The following is a 19580-nucleotide window of genomic DNA, read 5'->3' on the forward strand; positions in this document are numbered from 1 at the left end:
AAGTGAAGTCCAAACTTAGCCTTGTGGCTTCCTTCCAGCAACAGATTTTTATATGAACACTTCTATACATCTCAGCTTTTTGTGGGAACGTTTGTTCAGACAGAAAAGTAGAGGTTCCTCAGTGCAGTGGGAGAGGCTGCACCCCAGTCACCAATGGCCCGTTCCCAGGGCATCAGCTGAAGCTGACCTCAAGTCTATGTTCTCTACAATCCAGTGAAGGGAGTTGATCCTTGCTTCTCCCACACATCCCTCACGCATATCCAGGTTGTTCTCTCTGATTTCCCAGGGAAGCTCCTAATGTACAAACTGAATAAAAGAAGTAAAAAGTCTTAGCAAGGATTAATACTGGAGACAAAAGTAGGACTGAGAGTAAACACTTCTCATGGCTTTCCAACCTCTTTCCAGTTAACTGTGATGGGGACAAGTCAATAATTAGTATGAACATCTCTCAGCCCTTACTGCAGCACACCTGTGAGATAAAACATTATTATCCTCTGTAGAGAGATAGGAAACAGACTGAGATAGGTGAAGTACAGCCTCAACCAGAGTTAGTCCATTTAGGGCACGGCAATAAAAGTGCAGAGAATAAATAATAAAACTGGACCTACGAGGAGAGACTGAAACAGTATTTAAACCAGTTGAGAAAAAAGTATGAGGTCTTGGGGGTGGTAATAGGTTTCAAATACGTAAAAGGCTGCTGCAAAGAAAAAATAAACATTCCAGCTTCCAGGTCCTTTGAGGGCAGGACAGTAAGTAAGGATTTTTTTCCTGTTTTGAAACTTAGGTTAAATATTAGAAAAAAGTTTTAAAGGTAAAGTCAGTTCAGCAATACAGCGGATTGCCTGGGGAGGCTGCAGAAGCCACACTGCTGGGGGCCTTTAAGAACAGGTCAGCATCCTACAAGGGCATGGGCATGCACTAATGCAAATTGATGTTACCTTCAGGCAGAAGACTGACCTTTTGGCATGCTTTCCAGTTCAAGATTCAAAGACGAATTCAACTCAGTGGGGTAATCAGTAGCAAACTGAACCTAGATCTCTGGAGTCTCATCCTAACCTCGTAATTACGGTACTACCCTACCAGCTAACAACCGACTGCATCTTCATCTGCCTCCAAAGCATGGAAATGGAACAGCTTTCCTGCTACAGTGGCACAGCCGATAAAACCAGAGCTCACACAAAGCAGAATACGTATTTACATTCAGACTATCAGTTGTGATCACCTTGCAGCACACTGGCTGGCAGTAGCAACAGAACTCAATTCAGGCAAGACGTAACGCGGAGGTACGTCGTCATTTCTCCAACATCAGCTGCCTCTCCTGGATTTGTCTGGCTGTTACCGCACTGACAGCACTACGCAGGAGTCTTTATAAAAAAAGATTAGGCTACCTACTCAGTCTATTCTCATTCTTCTGCCATCCTTCAGATTCGAGTGAACTTCATCTTCAAGGCCAAACTATCAAGTAGATCAAATACATAAGGAAAATGAAAACATACCTGATTAAGGCTTATTTTTAAGGAAGGTGTAAGGACTCCAAATACTTACAGGCTTCACATTTTTAGGGAAGATTTCAGTTACATACTACTTTCATAAATTTTGCTTAGTTTTTGCATTTTGATCAACTTAAATGATTTTCGTTTTCCCTGTCTGGTTAGCTTGCCACGGGCTAGCACTGTGTTAGTAATGAGAACACTACAAGCAACGGTTAAGTAAAAAAAAAATTCTCCAACCAGATGCTTACCTCTTGTCCCATGTTCCTTAAAAGATTGAGGGCTTGAAATCCATCTTAATTAGAATTAACCACTATCTCCCACAAACAACTAGAGAAAAGCTTTCTAGAAATACTTTCATTAATATAAAGCTTAGTTATCTTTGTTCCCACGTTTTACAACAGTGAATGTGCATGTAATTTTTTGTTGCAGTGAATGCAAACTTGCCAACATCGTTCCTTTCCACATGCCCCTTTTTTGTCAGTAACCAGTTTACTTCATGCCCAGGGTCAGCACAATACTGACTCCCACGTTTGCTTTAAAAATCAGGAACAATCAAGGATGAGAAAAACTCTTTCTGTAAATAAATTTATCATAGATTCAAGCTGAACAGGATTATTGCGCTTAATGCACACATAGAAGTGAAACATGACAGCCCACAGACGTAGAGACTTCTACCAAGAGGCAATCTATTCTCTCCTCCTCTCCACCTCCATCCCCTCCTTGCAAACCCTGTCATTTCAGTATCCACAGCAAAAAAATCAGTAGACCAAATGGCACTGCAGGATTTTTGTGGGAGTAATGTACAAGTCTCTTTTTTAGTCTGTAAAGCTCTGAACTTGAGTGCTCAAAAACACCTTGGAGGAGAGCACTCTGGAGCAGAGAGCTCCTGGATGTCACCCTCAGCATTTCCCTAAAAGCCAGCAGAGACCAGTGGCACTGCAACCTTAGCCTGGGCTCTCCAGAAAAATGGCCTGAAGCTCTGATTTTTGCTATAAGTGTCAGAGCCTCCTGACTATTCTGTCAGCCAGGAATGTTGCAGGCTAAAAAACTGCCAGGATACAGTTCCTTCTGGTGAGGGGCTCTCCTCTTGCTCCATCTTTTCTAATCTCTAGACACACACACAAAGCATTCAGTCTCAAAGGCCACAGGTCTGTTATACAACCTGCAGCCAAGGCCCTCTATTCTTTGCTTCAATATTTTAGCAGGCTTTCCCACTTACAAGTTTCCTGAAAGCAAGGATGGATTAACGGAGCCCAGAGTTACGCTCCTGTCTTATTGAAGATCTACACCCCAATGTGAGAAGCAATGGTGAGAAAGGAAGTGTGAGTTCGTGCATCTGCCCTCCAGTGACCTGAAGTATCTTGCACAACTGCAATATATGTGTCTTTGTGGTTGGGAAGCCGCATAGAAGCATGCAAGACGCTGGGAGGGACCGGGAGCATTAAGTGATACTGAGATGACAGATTAGCTCAAAGGACTGACAACTAATGAACGCCCCGTTGCTGCAAGCACTTTCCATTGTCCACTATCGACCAAACGATCACTCCTCTCGCACAGCGCAGATAATCAGTGCGTCACTCCCGTAAATAGAAGCGCATCCTGTACTGAAACACTGACCTAATACTTTTCCAATAGTTACAAGACCAGACTTTGTGTTCTTCAGCCAAAGGTCAGTTGATCCCCAAAGTGTATTCTTTAAAAGGAAATCAATCGTGTTTAAGTTTCTGAGCAAATGGAAGGGTTCTGTGTTTGCCTGGCAGTGGCAGAAGGAGCACAGTGGCACTGCAGAAGAAGGGCTAGAGGAGAGAAGAAACATTAATATTTACTCGGTCACAGAAACAGCCATCCAGCCATACTGTGTTCAGTATACGAGCACATGAAATGGATGCTAGATCTTACATTCTACACTGCTTTGTCCAACAAGGCCAACAGAAATTTAGTTTTTATATCTATTTCACAGAGATTGCAGGCTTGCTATACACATACACATTCTAAATTACAAGCAAGAACTTGTTGTTACGCACTTAGGAGAAAGTAGCTTGGTGCTGTGTGGTAGGTTTTTATTTCACACTAGAGCTAAGTACAGGCAGAAACACACATCCCCAGTGAGAGCCACCTCTTCATGTCAGTCACACGAAACCTCCCCACAAGGGCAGGGTCACGCTACATAGCACAAAGACAAAAAAGGCTAATTTTGGTGGATGGTTGTTTCATCTCTGCACCACGTAGCACCAGAAAGTAGCTCTGCAAGAGCGGAGTTCCACGGGCTGAAGAGCTTCCTTTCAATTCACAGCGCGAATTATTAACTGAGTTCTTGTTTGCAGAATAAAAAAAACCCAACACAACAAAAAACCACAGCACCTTTGTGGGCCACTTCTGGACTACAACTGCATCATTATCTAAGATGCAGAACATCGTATTCTTCAAGTTTTGAAAGACTCAACACCACCAGACAAATCCCAGCAATGTTCACACTGGAATTTTCTCCACCAGCATAAAGTGAACACTTACCAAATCCAAACCAAGAAATATAAAAAAAAACCACTTACCAAATACAAGCAGCCTGGAGTTTTGCTGCAGGCAACAGGTCAGCTGTCGACTAAGCAACATTGACGCCATTTTATCTTTTCTTTACTCAAAAAGACTCAATCTTGAGAGATTCCTTTCTGGCTGACGTTCTGAAAAAAAGAAAAGCAAATACTTGTTCATGTCCCTACGGATGCAGCCACTATTACTGTGCCATCCATTTCACTTTCTCCTTTCACTAATTCCAATCCAAAGAAATGGAAAGCATGCTTTGATGGATTACTGCTGATGTTCAGAGCAGTCTCATGATTGAGACCCAAGTCTGATGCTACTTTCTCTACTTTCTCTATGTATGTGGACTAAGTCCTCTACTTTCTCTATGTATGTGGACTACAATAAAGTTTTAAAAAATTGTTTCCAGTCAGTCTCTCAAGCCAATCTGTTACTTTGATTCAACCTAAGTTTATGAGAAAAACCTCATCTAATACAAGAAGACAGCATGACAAGCACTAGGAAATAAAAGAAAAATCAATCCCCTGAAAAAACAGTTTCTACCAATTAATCACGTCTCTGCGAAGAGAGACTGTGAGAGCTGGAACTGTTCAGCCCGAAGAAGGCTCAGGTTGCATCCCATTAATGTGTAATAAATACCTGACGGGAGGGAGTATAGAAGGAGCCAGGATCTTCTCCGTGGTGTCCAGTGACTGGGTAAGAAAGAGGCAACGGGCACAAACTGAAGTACAGAAAGCTCCATCTAAACACAGAAAAACCCTGGACAGGTTGCCCAGAGAGGGTGTGGAGTTATTCAAAACCCAACTGGACATTGTCCTGAGCAGCCTGCTTTGGGTGACGCCGCTTGAGTAGAGGGCTGGACCAGATGACCTCCAGAGGTCCCTTCCAACCTCAACCGTTCTGTGATTCTACCTCAGCTAGTTAAATATAAATGACCTTGTAAAGTCAAGTAGCATGAACGTTAACATGACTCCTTTCTCACTCTGGATCACCTGTGCAGAAAGCCTGGCTGGAAGTCATAAACAGATAAAACACATCATGGAATTATTATCCAGGACACAGGTTAAAGTCAAACTTTACACTCAGAAGTGTGGTACCCTGTGTTCTATGCGGGACACTAGAGGTCTCTTTTGCCTGTACAGAGACCAAGCTGGCATTTTTCACCTCACTGGATGTCCCTCCATCCCCAGTGGGTATAGACCATCTAGTAGCAATGGACGGAGGCTTGCACTCCAAATGAAACGTCACTATTACCCGTAAACCTCCTGGGAAGAACTCTATTTAACAAGTACGTTCTGAGAACGAAGCTGATCTTCCAGCAGAAAGAGATCACAGCTTACTGCTTACATCATGTCTTTGCCATCAATAAAATACACAAACATGTTGATGACTAGATGCAGGGAAGCAGTTGATCTATTGCTACCGTGATAGGAAGTATCTCTTACCCAACACTAATATATCAGATATTTAATTTCTGTATTGTCTTTAGCCAAGATACTCTTTGCTTTCCTTCTCGCTTGAGCTCTTTCAAAATTGGCAAAAGGAAACAAAAACCTCCTTGCCTACAGAGATCTATTAATTCATGGACCTATTAATACTCAGGTACAAAGAAAATTCCCTATGCCTTCCCAGACAATTGACATAGCACTTGGTTTCACTTAGTTTGCTCCGAGTTCAATTTAAAATTCAAGGTATTTTGAAATCTGCCAAGGCGAGCAAACGCTTGCACAACATTCGTGCGCACACTGGAAAAAGCTAGGTTAGCTTTGTAAGGTTTTGGGTCAGAAGTGTAGAGGGGACTAGTTAATTTTTTTCAGAAAAGAGTAACTTCACTTATAAGACAAAATTTAGTTCTTTCATTAATTTCTCATTCTCAGCTTCTTTCTTTAGTTGTGCTAACTTTTGCATAATCAATGTGTAAACAAATATCCCAATACCTTAAGTTTCTTATCTCATGATCATCCTCTAGGAAAAAAGAAATGCGAATCTAAGTCAGTGAGACTACCACTGTGGAAAAATGCTGTTAAAGGGTGAATCAGCCCAGCAGCTCTCACAACGATTAACCACCTTGATTGATGTCCTCTGCTCAGAGTTATTTATCTGGTCTGTACTTCTGCAACCTACAATTCCCTCCTTAAGTTTGCTCTGCAAAGTATTTCTTTTTAAAAGTCTCTAGGAGCCTGTTAAAAGCTAACGTGAACATAGCATTACAGGAACCAGCAAATGGAGCAGTGCAAACGGACCTGACAGAAGGCTAAAACAACCCACTGAGATTTGCTTCGTCGTTCTAGTCCCCGTCAGTCATCTCCCGTGGGCGTTCTGCTACAAACGGCCTAACCTACCTTCCCCACAATGATGAGATGCCTCTTCACAAACAAATCAAACATACCTTCAAATCATGCTACATAGTCCTACCCACCAGTGTCCAGGTTTCCCTTCAGGTTTTCCTACTCTTCTTTCCCACTCCTTTTACTTATATTTACTGTTCATCTTAAGTCCTTTAATGGTTGAAATACAATATTCATAAAAGGCTCAAAATATATCTGGAAATGGTATTGACTTTCTGAAATACTCGTAGAAAAAAATTATTGCAAGAGGTTTAAAATAAAGTAGCTTAGCCCTAATTTTCCTTGACAGTTGTTATATAAAACGTTTTACCACTTTCTAGTCCAGAGTCAGAATAAATCATGTAATATCACATTTGAGTATAACTAAAATCAACTTCTTTTCCATCTCCATTATGCACACAAATACTCGCAGGAGATCAGCTGATGTGACTGGTGTATTTGTCTAAGCGCACGTTATTTGGTTATCATCATAACCCATTGAATTTTGCCTCCATAATGCATCTCTTGATCAATTCCCACAGGCCTAGCTTGTCCGAGCACTGCAAGCAGCAGCGGCACAGTTTGCAAGCCAGCAGAAATCAGCTCGCGCACATGTCAAAACCGCAGCAAAGCCACGCTCCATCACCACTGCTGCTTCGGAGCAACTGCCTACAGTTTCAGATTCTTTAAAATCTAGGCAAAATACATCCACCAACTGCAGATATCAGACTGTAAAGAGGATGTGAAGGACAATGTTTGGATTAGATTTGTGATTAAATGCTAGCTACCTTAGACCTCAAAGAAGTGAGGCTTTTTCAGAAACAGAGATTCATAAAGTCTTCTCTAAATAATTTTCCTCTAATGGCAACTGTCTGAGCTGTCAAAGGCCATCGTTTCAGATAACTGTACGAAACAGCTATATTTGCATATATTTTTTTGTATGTAATTTTGCATTACATAAACACATGCACTGGCAAATACAGTCTAAGTCACAGTCACATTATTTTAGTAAGAAAAATTATTTTCAAAGAGGAAGCTCAGTATAGTTTATTGAGCACATGAAACATAAGGATACGTGGATTTTTTAAATGCACACAATGTGAAATTGGATGTATTTTTTTCAACAGCAGCTCTTAAAATTCTGTACTGAGTGATTATTTCTGACAGGCAAAATTAGTTACTAGGAACGACAACAGTCATTCAGCAGCAGTAGCCTACTGTGAACATATAAAGACGCATTGTTTCTGTCCGCTAACAAGATCATGTCTCTTAGGGGGAACCCCTGGAAAAATATAAAACAATAGACAGGGACCCCAACATTCAGGGGGGCTTGATCCAGATACAAGAGCGAAAATGTACAAACTAGGAGTTTGTATAACATTCTCGCTTGCTAGAAGAGAAGCTAATGCAGCACGATGTCCGTGTTTCAGGCCACAGCTTGCAAAAACCTGCCTCTTGAAAGCATCCTCGGGATAGATGCAAAGGTAAGAGGTGAAACAGAGACACTGCAAGACACAGATGATAAGTCAGCACTGCAGATTTGCATCTCTTTCTTGCAACTCTCACCAAAGACAGAGAAGCCTGTTTTAAATTCATGGGGGCACTTTCATCTGTCCCTCAGCTGCTCCAAACCCATTTAACCAGAACAATTAAGCGGTTTAGAAACAGCAGTGCAAGCTGCACACTGCGATTACTCCACAAGTCTTCACAATACGTATTTCGGGGGCAAGGGAGCAGGGAGGTAAACAAAAATTAATTCCTTCTTTGCTGTTTTCCTTTGCTTGACTTTTCTATGTTGCACAGCAGCGAGCGAGGGTATCGTCATGCTACGTGTTAATTGTTATGAAATTTTAAACATCTCGAACTATCTTTTACTCCTGTTTGCTTGGATCCATCTCAATGTGAAAACAGCGCAAGGCTTATGGGCTTTGGGAGCTGCGCGGGGTCTGGCGGTGGGCGCAGGGGCAGCAGCCCAAGGTCCTGAAGCTCTGCCATCCCGCAGGCGGTGGCGACCGCTTCCCCTCTCTGTTGGGAGCCCCCCCGGCAGCACCAGCATTACGCCTCAAAGCAAACCCACCCTCTCCACACCCCAGCCTGCCCCGGCATCCTGGAGGCGAGCTGGTGTAGACAGTTTGCAAGGAGGGTGCTTCCCAAAGCGGGGAGAAGGCTCTTCAGTTCACAGCTCAACATGCTTTGACACCGCATTTTCTGCATCTGTTTTTTAACAGTGGAAGAAACTGCAAATTGAGAGGCCAAGTCAGCTATGGTTCCTGTGACTAAAACAAAAGAACAACATTGAAAAGCCTTGCAGTACTCAGGTAGCTGTGCTGAAAGTGGGAAAATACTGCAAAGCGGATTTTCCTTTGGAAAGAAGAGGTAATTTCCTTGGCTTCACAGGACAGAGAGTCCAACTACTGTTACAAAGACTCACAATGTGATAAAGCGTTAGTAGTCCAGTTTTTTGTGTTGTTTATCTTCCATGAGCTCTTGTTTCTCCTTTCCTAACCTCCACAATGCTCCCACACCAGCACACCAGGGCTCTTCAAACAGCTTTTCTGGAAGAGAATCAGACTGGAATATATCAGAGGGAAGCTGGAAAGAGTTTGGATAATGGGGCCAGGACATGGGCACTCAGAAGAGGGAGTCACAGGCCCCATCACATAGGTAGTGACTACCGTACAGTAAGTCAGAGATGAGATAAGCAGTTCTGAAAGAGGGAAAGGATAGAAAGGCTGCCAAAACCAGAGCTGGATGGGACTGCAGCTTCTGAGCTGAACAGGGACAAGCTTTCCAGCCTCTTTCTTGCTGCCCAAGCCCTATCATCTCTTAGTCTGCAACAGCGTGACAAGTTAGAAGGAAAAATCTTAACTAGTCCTTCTACATTCTGCACCCCATAAACTCATGAAAATCCCTCATTACTCATTTTTTATTATTTTCACCAACTTCTGGCAGATAGCGTTGTGTGTCTGGGGCCCACAAAACAGAGAGTTGAAGGGCCCTGCCTTAAAAGAATAACAACAAACAGCCTTGGATTTTTAAAGCGGGACAAGTCTCCTGGTTTGCAGTGTTCACAAACAAGCATCTTTCATGACTTAGGTGATGCAGTTCAAATGTTTTACTTCCAAAAACAGCTCAAGGAGATCCCAGAGTCTGGCATATCCCTGCAATTTCACAAGGAAATACAAGCATGGGAAATGTAAGAATGGGGCAACTTAATGGGATTGTGGTATCTACATAAACAGATTCCATGTATACAGCACCCGCTGTTTGAAAATGCACTGCAGTCATTAAGCACTATCTCACCCTCCCTTGGGGAGATGGGCAATGTCCACATCCAATAGATTGAAGCAGGAAAAAATTGAATGACTTAACCAGTTGTTATTGACAGAGCGCAGGGTGACATTAGAAATCCTGACTTACTGCTTTAGCCACTTAAATGTAGTAAACAACAAAGTAAATAAATAAAGCAGCCTGCCAGCATGTTGATGTATTTAACTGCAATTCACTTGGTCCCAGAAGCAGAGCTAAGAGTTCAATATAGACTATGTAGTTAAGAAAGCCTGAGTGCCCACAATGAAATACAACAGGTGCTTTTATACCTTTGGAAAAAAACCTGTTGAGGTAGTTCTGAAAAAAAAAAATGAATTGGCTTACAACAGCATTTGCAAGAGAAGTTTGTTAGAGTAACATCAAGAATTTCTAGTGATAGCTAGACTAAGGCTATCTCAAATCATCACAGGAACAGGAAAGTCCTGTTAAGAGGTAGTTGCAAGAACATTTATGTCTAGTGTTCATATAAGGCTGGCATCAGATTTTCCATCCAGCATCTATATAAACCCAGCACAAAACAGAGCTGAAACCCTCAACTTCAGGAAGAACAGTACCTAGCACCATCCTCATGAGACGGCACAGAAAAGAGAAAGAAGCTGCTCCTCATCCAGCGTGGTCAACCAAAGGCCACAGCCTCATACTTCAAAAGCAAAGGTGGTTACAGGTGCCCCACGACACCAAGGACACGTATCAGGATCACGACAGCGACCGAGACACTTTGCGGAAGAGTCCTGCTGGGTCTACGGGACAACGACGCATCAGAAAAGAGACCCCTGAGCGCTCTGAAGCTCAACACTCATCTGGCGCAATTTCACAGGCAGCAGCCGAAAAAGTCAGCGCGAAGAGTGATGCTCACCAACGAACAGCCGGTTTGTCCTGGGCGAGCACAGCTCACCCAGGCACTTCCCACCAGGCAACACTGACGACAAAACAAGCGACAGCTATCTGCACATGGAAACGTGTATCTACCACCAAAGTGGATTTTGCCAGAAAACACTTCACAAGCTGACAAGTTGCTTTTGCTGTTTATTCCTCTAATAACCTTAACGGCTTTGTCTAGAACAGGATGTAATTGGAAACTCCATGATTGTACTTGAGTTGTCAAGGACACAGTTGTCATAGTTACAAGGAAAGCTCAAGTGTCTGTTATTCACGATTGCTTATTTATTTATTGACACCAACAGGATCAAACACTCCCACTACTCTTCAGAAGAACAGAAATGGGGAAACTGGTTTTGTCTTTCAAGTCTTGACAAAACAGTAAATATTGCACACGACAGCACAAGTCTTCCCCTAATAAACGGGCTTTTTGCACAGCTACCTTATCTCACTCCACACTCAGCTGGCATTCAAGTCAGTCTGTTTTGAAAACTGCCGCAAAGGACCAAAGCAAGATGCAACGCACAAGACAAAAACCTCACGTTTATAGCTTGAAAGTACTGTGCAGTATCCATCAGGACATGGCAATAACCACCGGCCTAACAAGACCAACAATTAGGCCAGAGCTGAACCAGCAGCGAAGCTACAACAGAAACCTTCAGACCTTCCATCAAGTTTTAAAACTCATCTACAGCCAGAAGCGTCACTGCACTCACGTGTCCCAGGTCTTCTCTTTAGATGTCTTCTAAGCAGGGTTTGGTGGTTGGATATGAATACATCTTTTTTGCCTTTTTTTTTTTTTTTTAATCTTTCTGCCCTTGTCTCTCTTTGTTTCCCCTCTCTCCAACAAATACTGGATGAAGAAAAGACTCCTGGTCCCTAATCCAATGAATAAGAGCAGGCGGGAATGTTGTTATTATGGCACACTAGGATTCAGGTGACTGACCAAACTTTTGAGTAGCTCATTTTTGATTCAAGAACTATTGGAACAGCTAAGCCGGCATGAAATGTGCCCACACCTTCCCTGTGAAAGGAATACATTGTCTCAGGAAAAGAAAAAAATGGGGTCTAAAAAGCATGTTAGAAATTGGGCAAGTTTCAGATCCACAGCTAAACATACCTATGTAAATGGCATAACTCTACATAAGTGTTGGTAAAAACCAAGCACAACTGAACCAATGTTAGCTGAAAAATTTTAATTTTTTTTAGTTTGTCATTCCTTAATAGTTTCCACTGAAAAAAACTGCACTTTGATATTTCAGTGAACTTTACTAGTGAGTTACCTGTAAGAACCTCTCTTCAAGCCTGCCTATTTTGAATCCATTATTTTAAATGCAGATAGCAACAACATATCCAAACCATGCCTGCTAATTTCCACACATTTCCCACACCAAAACAGTCCAGCTCTCAACGGGTTAAACAGCTGAAATTATGACACAGTTGCGCTTTTTAGATTAGTTGCTCCACAAGCATTCTGTAGTTTTTGAAAAATTAAAGTATTGCAAAATACCCTCAAGTGGAGCTGCCTCCAAGGAAATCCAGTTATATTCCTTGTAATAATTTATTCCTCAGCATCCTACCACTGCCTCCTCAGAGGTCATGAAAACAGATAGATAAATAGCATCAAATAAAATGTCCTGTAAAAGCACAATTTATTCTTCTGCTTCCTGAAGTCATAAAATAGCTCACTTGGAGGCAGCCTGCAGCAAACCAAGGGAAATGTCTTAAACGGGAGCGAGCGCTCTGCCTTCTCAAGGTGACCCCCATTTCAGCTGAAAACACACAAAAGCAGACGCATGCAGGAGATTTCTCTTACAAGGGGTCCAGCAAACAAACAGGGGAACAGCTCACCATGACAGGGACGTTTTAACATCACACATGCCTGCACATGCAGAGAGACACGCATTCACCTCTGAGCAGAAAGCAGGGGAGCGCAGCCCTTGCAGGCTCAGCCGGACTCTGCACTAACCCCTACCGCACGCAGACACAAGGCAAAGGCACTTACACGACTTGGATGAAAACTCCCCCCAGCCAGCTTGCTGGTTGAAAACGCCGCTCTCTCCTTCACTTTAGAGTAGGCTGCTGCAGGCTGCATTGGTGAGAAATGCCATTGCTGTCAGCTCCCTCCAGCAGCCGCTCGTGACTGCCGGCAGTGAGGGCAGGCATCACCCAGAGGAAACCCTGAGCTGCGACCCTGCAGCTTAGCTGGAGGGAATGCCCCAGTTAATGAAGGTTAATGAAACCAGCTCCTGCAAGCTATGCCCCGTGCTCAGCCAAACCCAGTGGAGAGTAACACCCAACTCGCCTCAACCTGAGCTCATCTGGCTCTGCCCATTGCCACTCCAGTACCTCTGGCATGTGGGTGTAGCCCATCAGCTCGAACCCCTGGGAGTCTGAGTTCACCTGAATGCCTTCTCGGCAGGTTTCCGAAAACAAATTCCTGAGATGCAGAGCTAGACTGTATTAACGTTTGAAACGGCCCCTTAGTTTTCAAGAATTGTGGAAGCCGAAGAACAGGTTTTGTCCTTAAAACCTTTCATTTTACTCTCATTTGCAAATATCCCGAGGGTGACACCCAGGCACGCAACTGCCATAAAATAACCTTTGTTCGGTTCAGTTCCTTCAGGCCGTGCACAGGTGCAGGGAGTACAACAGTCAGCACGCATCCTAACGCCACCTCCCGCCGCGCACTGCTCGCGACGGGGAATGGGAGAGACGCCGATATGCACAGAGAATAACAGCAGCATCCCTTCAGGCCTGCGGATGCAGGGAAAGCGAGCACAGGGTGCCATCGCCGAGGCAGGAATGCCATCGCCAGGTTGCCATGGTGCCGGGGGGCAAGAGGGAAGATGCACCAGAGCGCAGGAAAAGGCTGAGCCACTTCAGATTTAAATGCCTGTGACAGCATTTCGGCCGAGCCACTGCACGGTTGCTGTGGCAACCGACAAATGAAAAATCACAGAGGAAATCTGTAATTATTACAAGTGAGATGGTGACTTACCCACTTCAGTAATCAAGGCATTAAAACGACTCGAGCAGAGGAGGGGGTGCTCCGTGCCCCCCAACAGGCAGGGCTGCACTGCAGCAGGGAGCCAGGGGCCGGATCCTGGCTGCGGGACCTGCTTTACGCCCTGTCTCCCGTAGGCTCCAGCTGCAGGTCGCGACGTTTCGGCAGGATGCTTTCCTAAGCGCAGGGTTTGAAGCCTGCCCGAGGGGCTGCGACTGAAGCGCCTGCACCCATGTGCTGCAAGGAGGGAGACGAGGGAGCAGCCTGGTCTCAGGGAACCAGAGCGAGCCTGAGACTTGTGCTGCCTTGGCTCAGCCCAAGCACAGAGCAGTGTAAGGAAGGGTCTAAGACAGACAGAGGGAAGGACAGATATCGGAAGCAAGCGGCAAAGATAGAAGATGCAATGCTTATAGGAAGCGGCTCAGGTGCCTGGCAATTTAGTGACTCCCGTTTGGGCTGCTGTTACAGCACCGTGTTTTCTTCTTCCGCCTTCGCTCGGTGCAGTAACAGCAGCAGTATTTATTTGGTTGGGGTGGATGTTGTGATGATTACCGTGCTAACACCAGAATGACGAGGGACAGAAATTCGTTCGGGTAGACCAGACACACTCCGCAGTCTCCCTTCATTGCAACATTACCCTGACACAGATAATTTACACACCAACAGATGCGATACCAGTATCCACACAACCGATTTATATCCATTGCAGGAGTACGTGTTTTAAAGTCACAATGTTGCTCTCAAGAGCTCTTCTACGCAAAATGGACAATTGATCATCACCCAGACAAACTGCTAAGGAAAACACCATTAACACCAATAAGGAAGGGAATCAGACGTGGCTAACTGTTTCAGCTCCCTTCTCCTTTGCCGTAAGACTGTGGCCTGGGATCCCATGTGAGCACTGGCAGCTGTCAAGAAAGGAGCTCAGACTGCAGTCATTTGTAAGACAGATACCATACTACTCCTAAGTAACAAGCTGTTGATTTGATCCAAATTAAAGATGGAAGATGATCCCTCACCTTCTTCATAATTTAAAATCTGTTATTAATTACATACACAGACTGTAAATGACATATTTAAACTGGCCTGTACCGGTTGCCAGACAGTAAAACAAACTGCTGACGCTAAACTGAACTTGTTAACTAGCTAATCTACTGCAGAAAGTGCAATAATCCTATTCAGACAGATGGTTAGCGCAGGGACACATCAAAGTAGAGGGGGAAGGACTGAGAAAAGTTGCAGGTATTTACACTGACCACATGTAAAACATTGGATTCAAAGGCAATGCTTTGTATCAGCAATTTATTACTTCACTTATTCAGTGAATAATCAGGATTACAGCTCCTAAGGGTGCACTCTGGGGAGACTGAGGTACGACAAAGAAATTGTTGTGCCTTTGCTGAGTGCTACATCACAGGATGTGAGGCTAAACTCATTAAACAAAATTATCTCGGATGAAAAGTACTTCTTATTGTGAAGCGCTACAGTGGTGCTAACAATTTATATGACAACATCATCTAGATACTCCAGTCAGCATCCTGCCCCATCACGCTATGCCATGTCCTGTCCAGCTGCTTGGAAACTCATCCTCCAGGGAGAGAGTAATTCAGTAGCAGGCTTTTATTTGCAGTGGATTTTTTTTTTTGTTTTAACGCTTGCATCAAATGGCTTGACACTGAACTGCGGCTTCCTAGGTGCAATGTAAGTTCTTGCTGTTACGTACGGCTGCTTTCAGCCTCTTCACCCACAGTGCAGCCCCTCCATATCCATAATTACCCTCCCTGGCAGGCTGGATGCACAAAGAGGATGACAATGACTCGTCTAAGTCCTGCTGCAGGGCAAAGAACGCAGAAGTCCCAGTCATTCTTATGTCAGCGATTTGAAGCAACTATAATGGCTAAACACTTATTTAAGATGTATTAAAAATGTGCAGTTCACAAAACTGTGGATTGTAACAAGAAAGCCATGGACTTCCATTTGGTTTAATCAAGAGAACACTGGCAAAAGAGATCTAGCTGAATAGTCTGTCATTGGAAAGGACATCGCCAACCACCCACAGTAAGTATACAATCTGCACTGATATGCAGTTTTCCAAGGAAGACTCACTCATTACACAATCTTTCACCGTTAGAAAGCAATCTCCTGCTTTAGCAGAATCAAAAGCATGTCTTTCCACTGTTGGATGTATTTTTATGTGTCAATACTACATACATCCTTCTGAAATATATTATGATGATACAAGGCAAAATGGGGATCAGATTCTGGCCAGGCTGGTCCACAAGACCAAGTAAAAGCACAAGGTTAGTATAAAGGATATTTTGTTTTCATGGAAAATATCAGAAGGTTTCACTATGTTATCAGCTGCTGGATTTCACTGCAAATGATGGCAAATTCCTCCAGAAGCAAGTCTATAGCCCTCCTTAATCCCCGCCTCACACTCCAGAAAGCATCTACTACAATTTGTTGGGAAAAACAAAGCGTTTCAAACAACACAGAGCCACAATACTTGAGGAAAATTCACCATCCAGAAATAGCAGCTCTAGGGTAGAGACAAGATGTCAAAATCCTAAACATCACCTACGCCTGCACGAAATGGGAACAAAACACATTAGTATCACAAGGCATGCCAGGATACTCAGCACCAAGTCCTAGTCCTCCTTCAAACAACAGAGTTGCCACAGGACTAAAAAGCAGGGTCTCAGGACCCCAAACTTGCATGAAGAGAAAAAGCAACACGCCTCTGAAGGGCTTGCCATCTTCAGAGAAGGAATAAAGCACTAACTGGAGTGCCAAATCAACTTTTAGGTACTGAGAACAGTAATTACTGGGTTCACTTTAAAATACATCAAAAAAATCTTTCAATGTAGTTGGAAGAAAACATAAAGTAAGACTATATAAATGTTGACCCCAAGTTAATTGTAAAAATCTGAGCAAACAATTTGCAGACAGAAGGATAAGAATCTTATTTGGATGAAGAGCACTATCACAAAGCGCAAAACAGAAAATAAAGGGAAAGACTGGGATTGCTTAGCTTTGCAGGAAACCCAACACACTGCAGCTTTCCCAACCCGCGGCTAGTCAAAAGACTGCTTCATACCCTAGCACATTCAATAACACTACACAAAGTGTACAGAGGTAGTTTTTCTTCTTTGAAAGAAGTAAAAAGCCTGACGAACAGAGTGGGTTCACTGCAGTCTATACCGCTGACATCCAGAGATTTCTTTCGGTGGGGAGATGCTCAGCTTAAAAAAAAAAAAATCAGAGGTTGCATGTGTGCAAAGGCACACCTGAACTGCACCTGCACTACTTACAAATCACTAACTGGTATAGCTTACACTGACACAGGGAGAGTGGGATTACCCCTCTCTGTTCTTCAGATGCCAACTACTTTAATTCCCATTAAACATGAGAACTTCATATTCAGGAGGAGGAGAAGGAAAGGGATATAGCACAATTACTACGAATTTCTACTATTCAAAAGTCCTATTATTGCCTGTTTATTCAGGCAATAGGTTAAAAAGAACAGCAGTTGGGCAGTTTTCAAAACAATTTAGGGAACATAAGATACGTGCGCAGTGTTAATCAATAGACTCTGCGGCTAAATTCCCTAGTATGTTTTAAAAATTATTTTTGGGCTCCAGATGGACAAAGAAACTAGTGCCAATCTGATTCAGCAAGATACATATTTCTCAAGTGGTCCCTTTTACTTCACTGGGCCCATTCACAAAACTGTAGTTGTGAATGAGCCAAAACACTCTGTTGAATTAAAAGCAAGGTAGAAAAACTGGTAAGTGGAAGACTCACCGAAGGTTACCAAAATCTGAAAGTTACCCACTAGGGAAAAAAACCCACATGGCTACTGCATAAACAGCGCTTATTTACTCCTTATATATTGCCTATTTGACAAAAATAACGAAGCTGTTGCACTACAACATTTCACACAAGTACTAAGTACTAAATACCTGGACACAAATTTGAGGAGGTAAATTAGACCTTGCTAAGTGTGCTAATGGCTAAACTCACTGGTAAAGTCTCATCCAGGTACATCTATACTGCACCCTCTACTCTCACGATAACACTGACACCCGCATAAGAGACTGAGCTCTGTTTTTCAGTCTGGTACATACAAGCTATGAGTCACAGGAATGTGAAGATTTGATACATCACATTTAGGTATTTAAAAAGTGTTGGACAGTTTCGGGAAGGCTGCTAGTACCGGGCAAAGTTTCTATGATGAGTTGAGCAAGTCCAGCTTAGTTGCTGGGGTCAGAGAAGACGGACCTGGAATCAAGAAACTGTTGAAGGAATCCTTGTGTAACTGCGATGCTCAGAGAGGCTGCACAAGTTGGGAGTGGGGACACAACCCAAGACATTATGCCAGCTGCTTCTGGAATCACAGAAGATATCCACTATTTCCATTTCATAAAGGAGAAGGCCCAATGGACTGGAACTACAGACATGCTAAAAGCAGGAATGGAAAAGAACTGATTTTTAAGGATTTGGGAGATAACCTTTCTGGAATATCTACTTGCACCCACACTCCAAGTATGTTTTGAAATCTTGTGAGAAGTACCTGAAGCCAGCATCCATGCTGCCAGCAGCCACCGTCAGTGCCGCACACCTCACCTCCCACACCAACAGTTTCAGAGCAGCTCTGTGCTGGCTCTATTCATTTCCAGCAACCAAGAGAGCCAGTGGACATCCTGCAGCTCCGCAAATATCCCACGAGGAACATCCATGGGTGCTGCAAGGAAATATCTTGCAAATATAGGCTGTAACGATGAATATTAATTAACAAATCAGCTGGCAATACCACTAGCCTTAGTGTGGTGGGACAGGTAAGAGATTGCACTTTTTGTCAAATACCACAAAAATGCTGTAACAAGGGCAGAGAAGGCATCTTAATGTAAGCTGTCCAGTGGCATGGGGCAGCAGCTATCCTCCCTTTCTGCACTATCAGACAAGCCTGCCTCTGTAATTACAATATTGCCAGAAAGGCACTAATAAACACTAGGAATGACTGCCATATAAAAAAGAAATCAATCTAAGTCTATTGCCAGTGTAATTTTAAGCAGCTCCCCCTAGGTACTCCAGGATGAAGACAGTCAGTATGGAATAAGGAGCTAGTAGCCAGGTTAAACAGCTTGTTTATTTATTTAACAAAAATCTGTTAAGGGAAATATTTATCTTTCTAAGGATAGCTCATGAACATAAGCAGTGCTAGCACAATGGAACAGCGGAGCATGTCCCTTCAGAGCACTGTTCTCCATCCTCCTTCAGTGGTACTTAACCTCTCCCTCTCAAGAGGCCCCAAGAGAGCACTGTCATGGCAGCTCAGAAAAATGGGAAAAAAATAGGCAAATTTTTCTTCTCCTTCATAAAACCAAGGTTTCACCAAATGGATGCAACTGCAGGATTTATCAATAATCAGATAATTCTTCATAGAAGTTACTAAATCACGTGCTTTGTTAGCCTTTGCTTAGCACTCTGTCAGTGTTATCTCAAGCTGCCCCTTTTCCCTTTTTGCTGTTAACCAGTGACAGTAGCTGAAAGAGGTAATCAGAGGTTGAACTTTCGCAACAGATGAGAGGAATGCGGCTGCAAGCCTGCAAAGTTTGCTGACCAGCCACAGCAGAGGATCAGTTATGCAAGGCTGCATGTGGATTTTGACCAGATGTAACAAACAGTCCCTTTCTCCTCCCTTTTCCATTCAGAACAATAAAACTGGACCCGTGAGCTGTTTCCCATTGTTTATCAGATCACTCTGGAACATGATTTTCCCTGCGTATTTTCTGCAAAAAAAAATACAATTTATGCAAGTGTTGCATCCACAAATTATGTATGGTGTCACCCAACCAACCTTGGGTTTGCAAGGGTAGCAGCGCCTTCTTAGCTTCTTTTCTGAAGAACTCCACTTTCATCTAGCTCTCCTGTCACCTGCATGGCTCAGTCTCCCATCCACACCAGAGAGATTCCCAGTTTGGAGAAGAAACATCACCAAACCCT

General features: G+C 43.4%; 1 protein-coding gene across 5 annotated transcripts in view; it reads right to left on the reverse strand.

Annotated features, from left to right (window-relative positions):
• The window catches only part of ABAT (4-aminobutyrate aminotransferase), a 64222-nt gene that overhangs the window by 33308 nt on the left and 11334 nt on the right, over positions 1-19580 (reverse strand). For 2 of the 5 annotated variants that reach the window (XM_087730678.1, XM_087730675.1), the window contains exon 2: positions 4043-4171. In XM_087730678.1, the coding sequence (XP_087586804.1) occupies positions 4043-4112 (70 nt within the window). In that variant the 5' untranslated portion in view covers positions 4113-4171. Of the gene's footprint in view, positions 1-3110; positions 3130-4042; positions 4172-4670; positions 4819-12572; positions 12846-19580 lie in introns of those variants that run through there. The other 3 variants (XM_087730676.1, XM_087730677.1, XM_087730679.1) reach the window with 3 other exon arrangements.

Source organism: Nipponia nippon, unplaced genomic scaffold (assembly GCF_047370975.1).
Source record: "Nipponia nippon isolate SJK-2023a ecotype South Korea unplaced genomic scaffold, ASM4737097v1 scaffold_5, whole genome shotgun sequence".
Lineage (NCBI taxonomy): Eukaryota > Metazoa > Chordata > Aves > Pelecaniformes > Threskiornithidae > Nipponia > Nipponia nippon.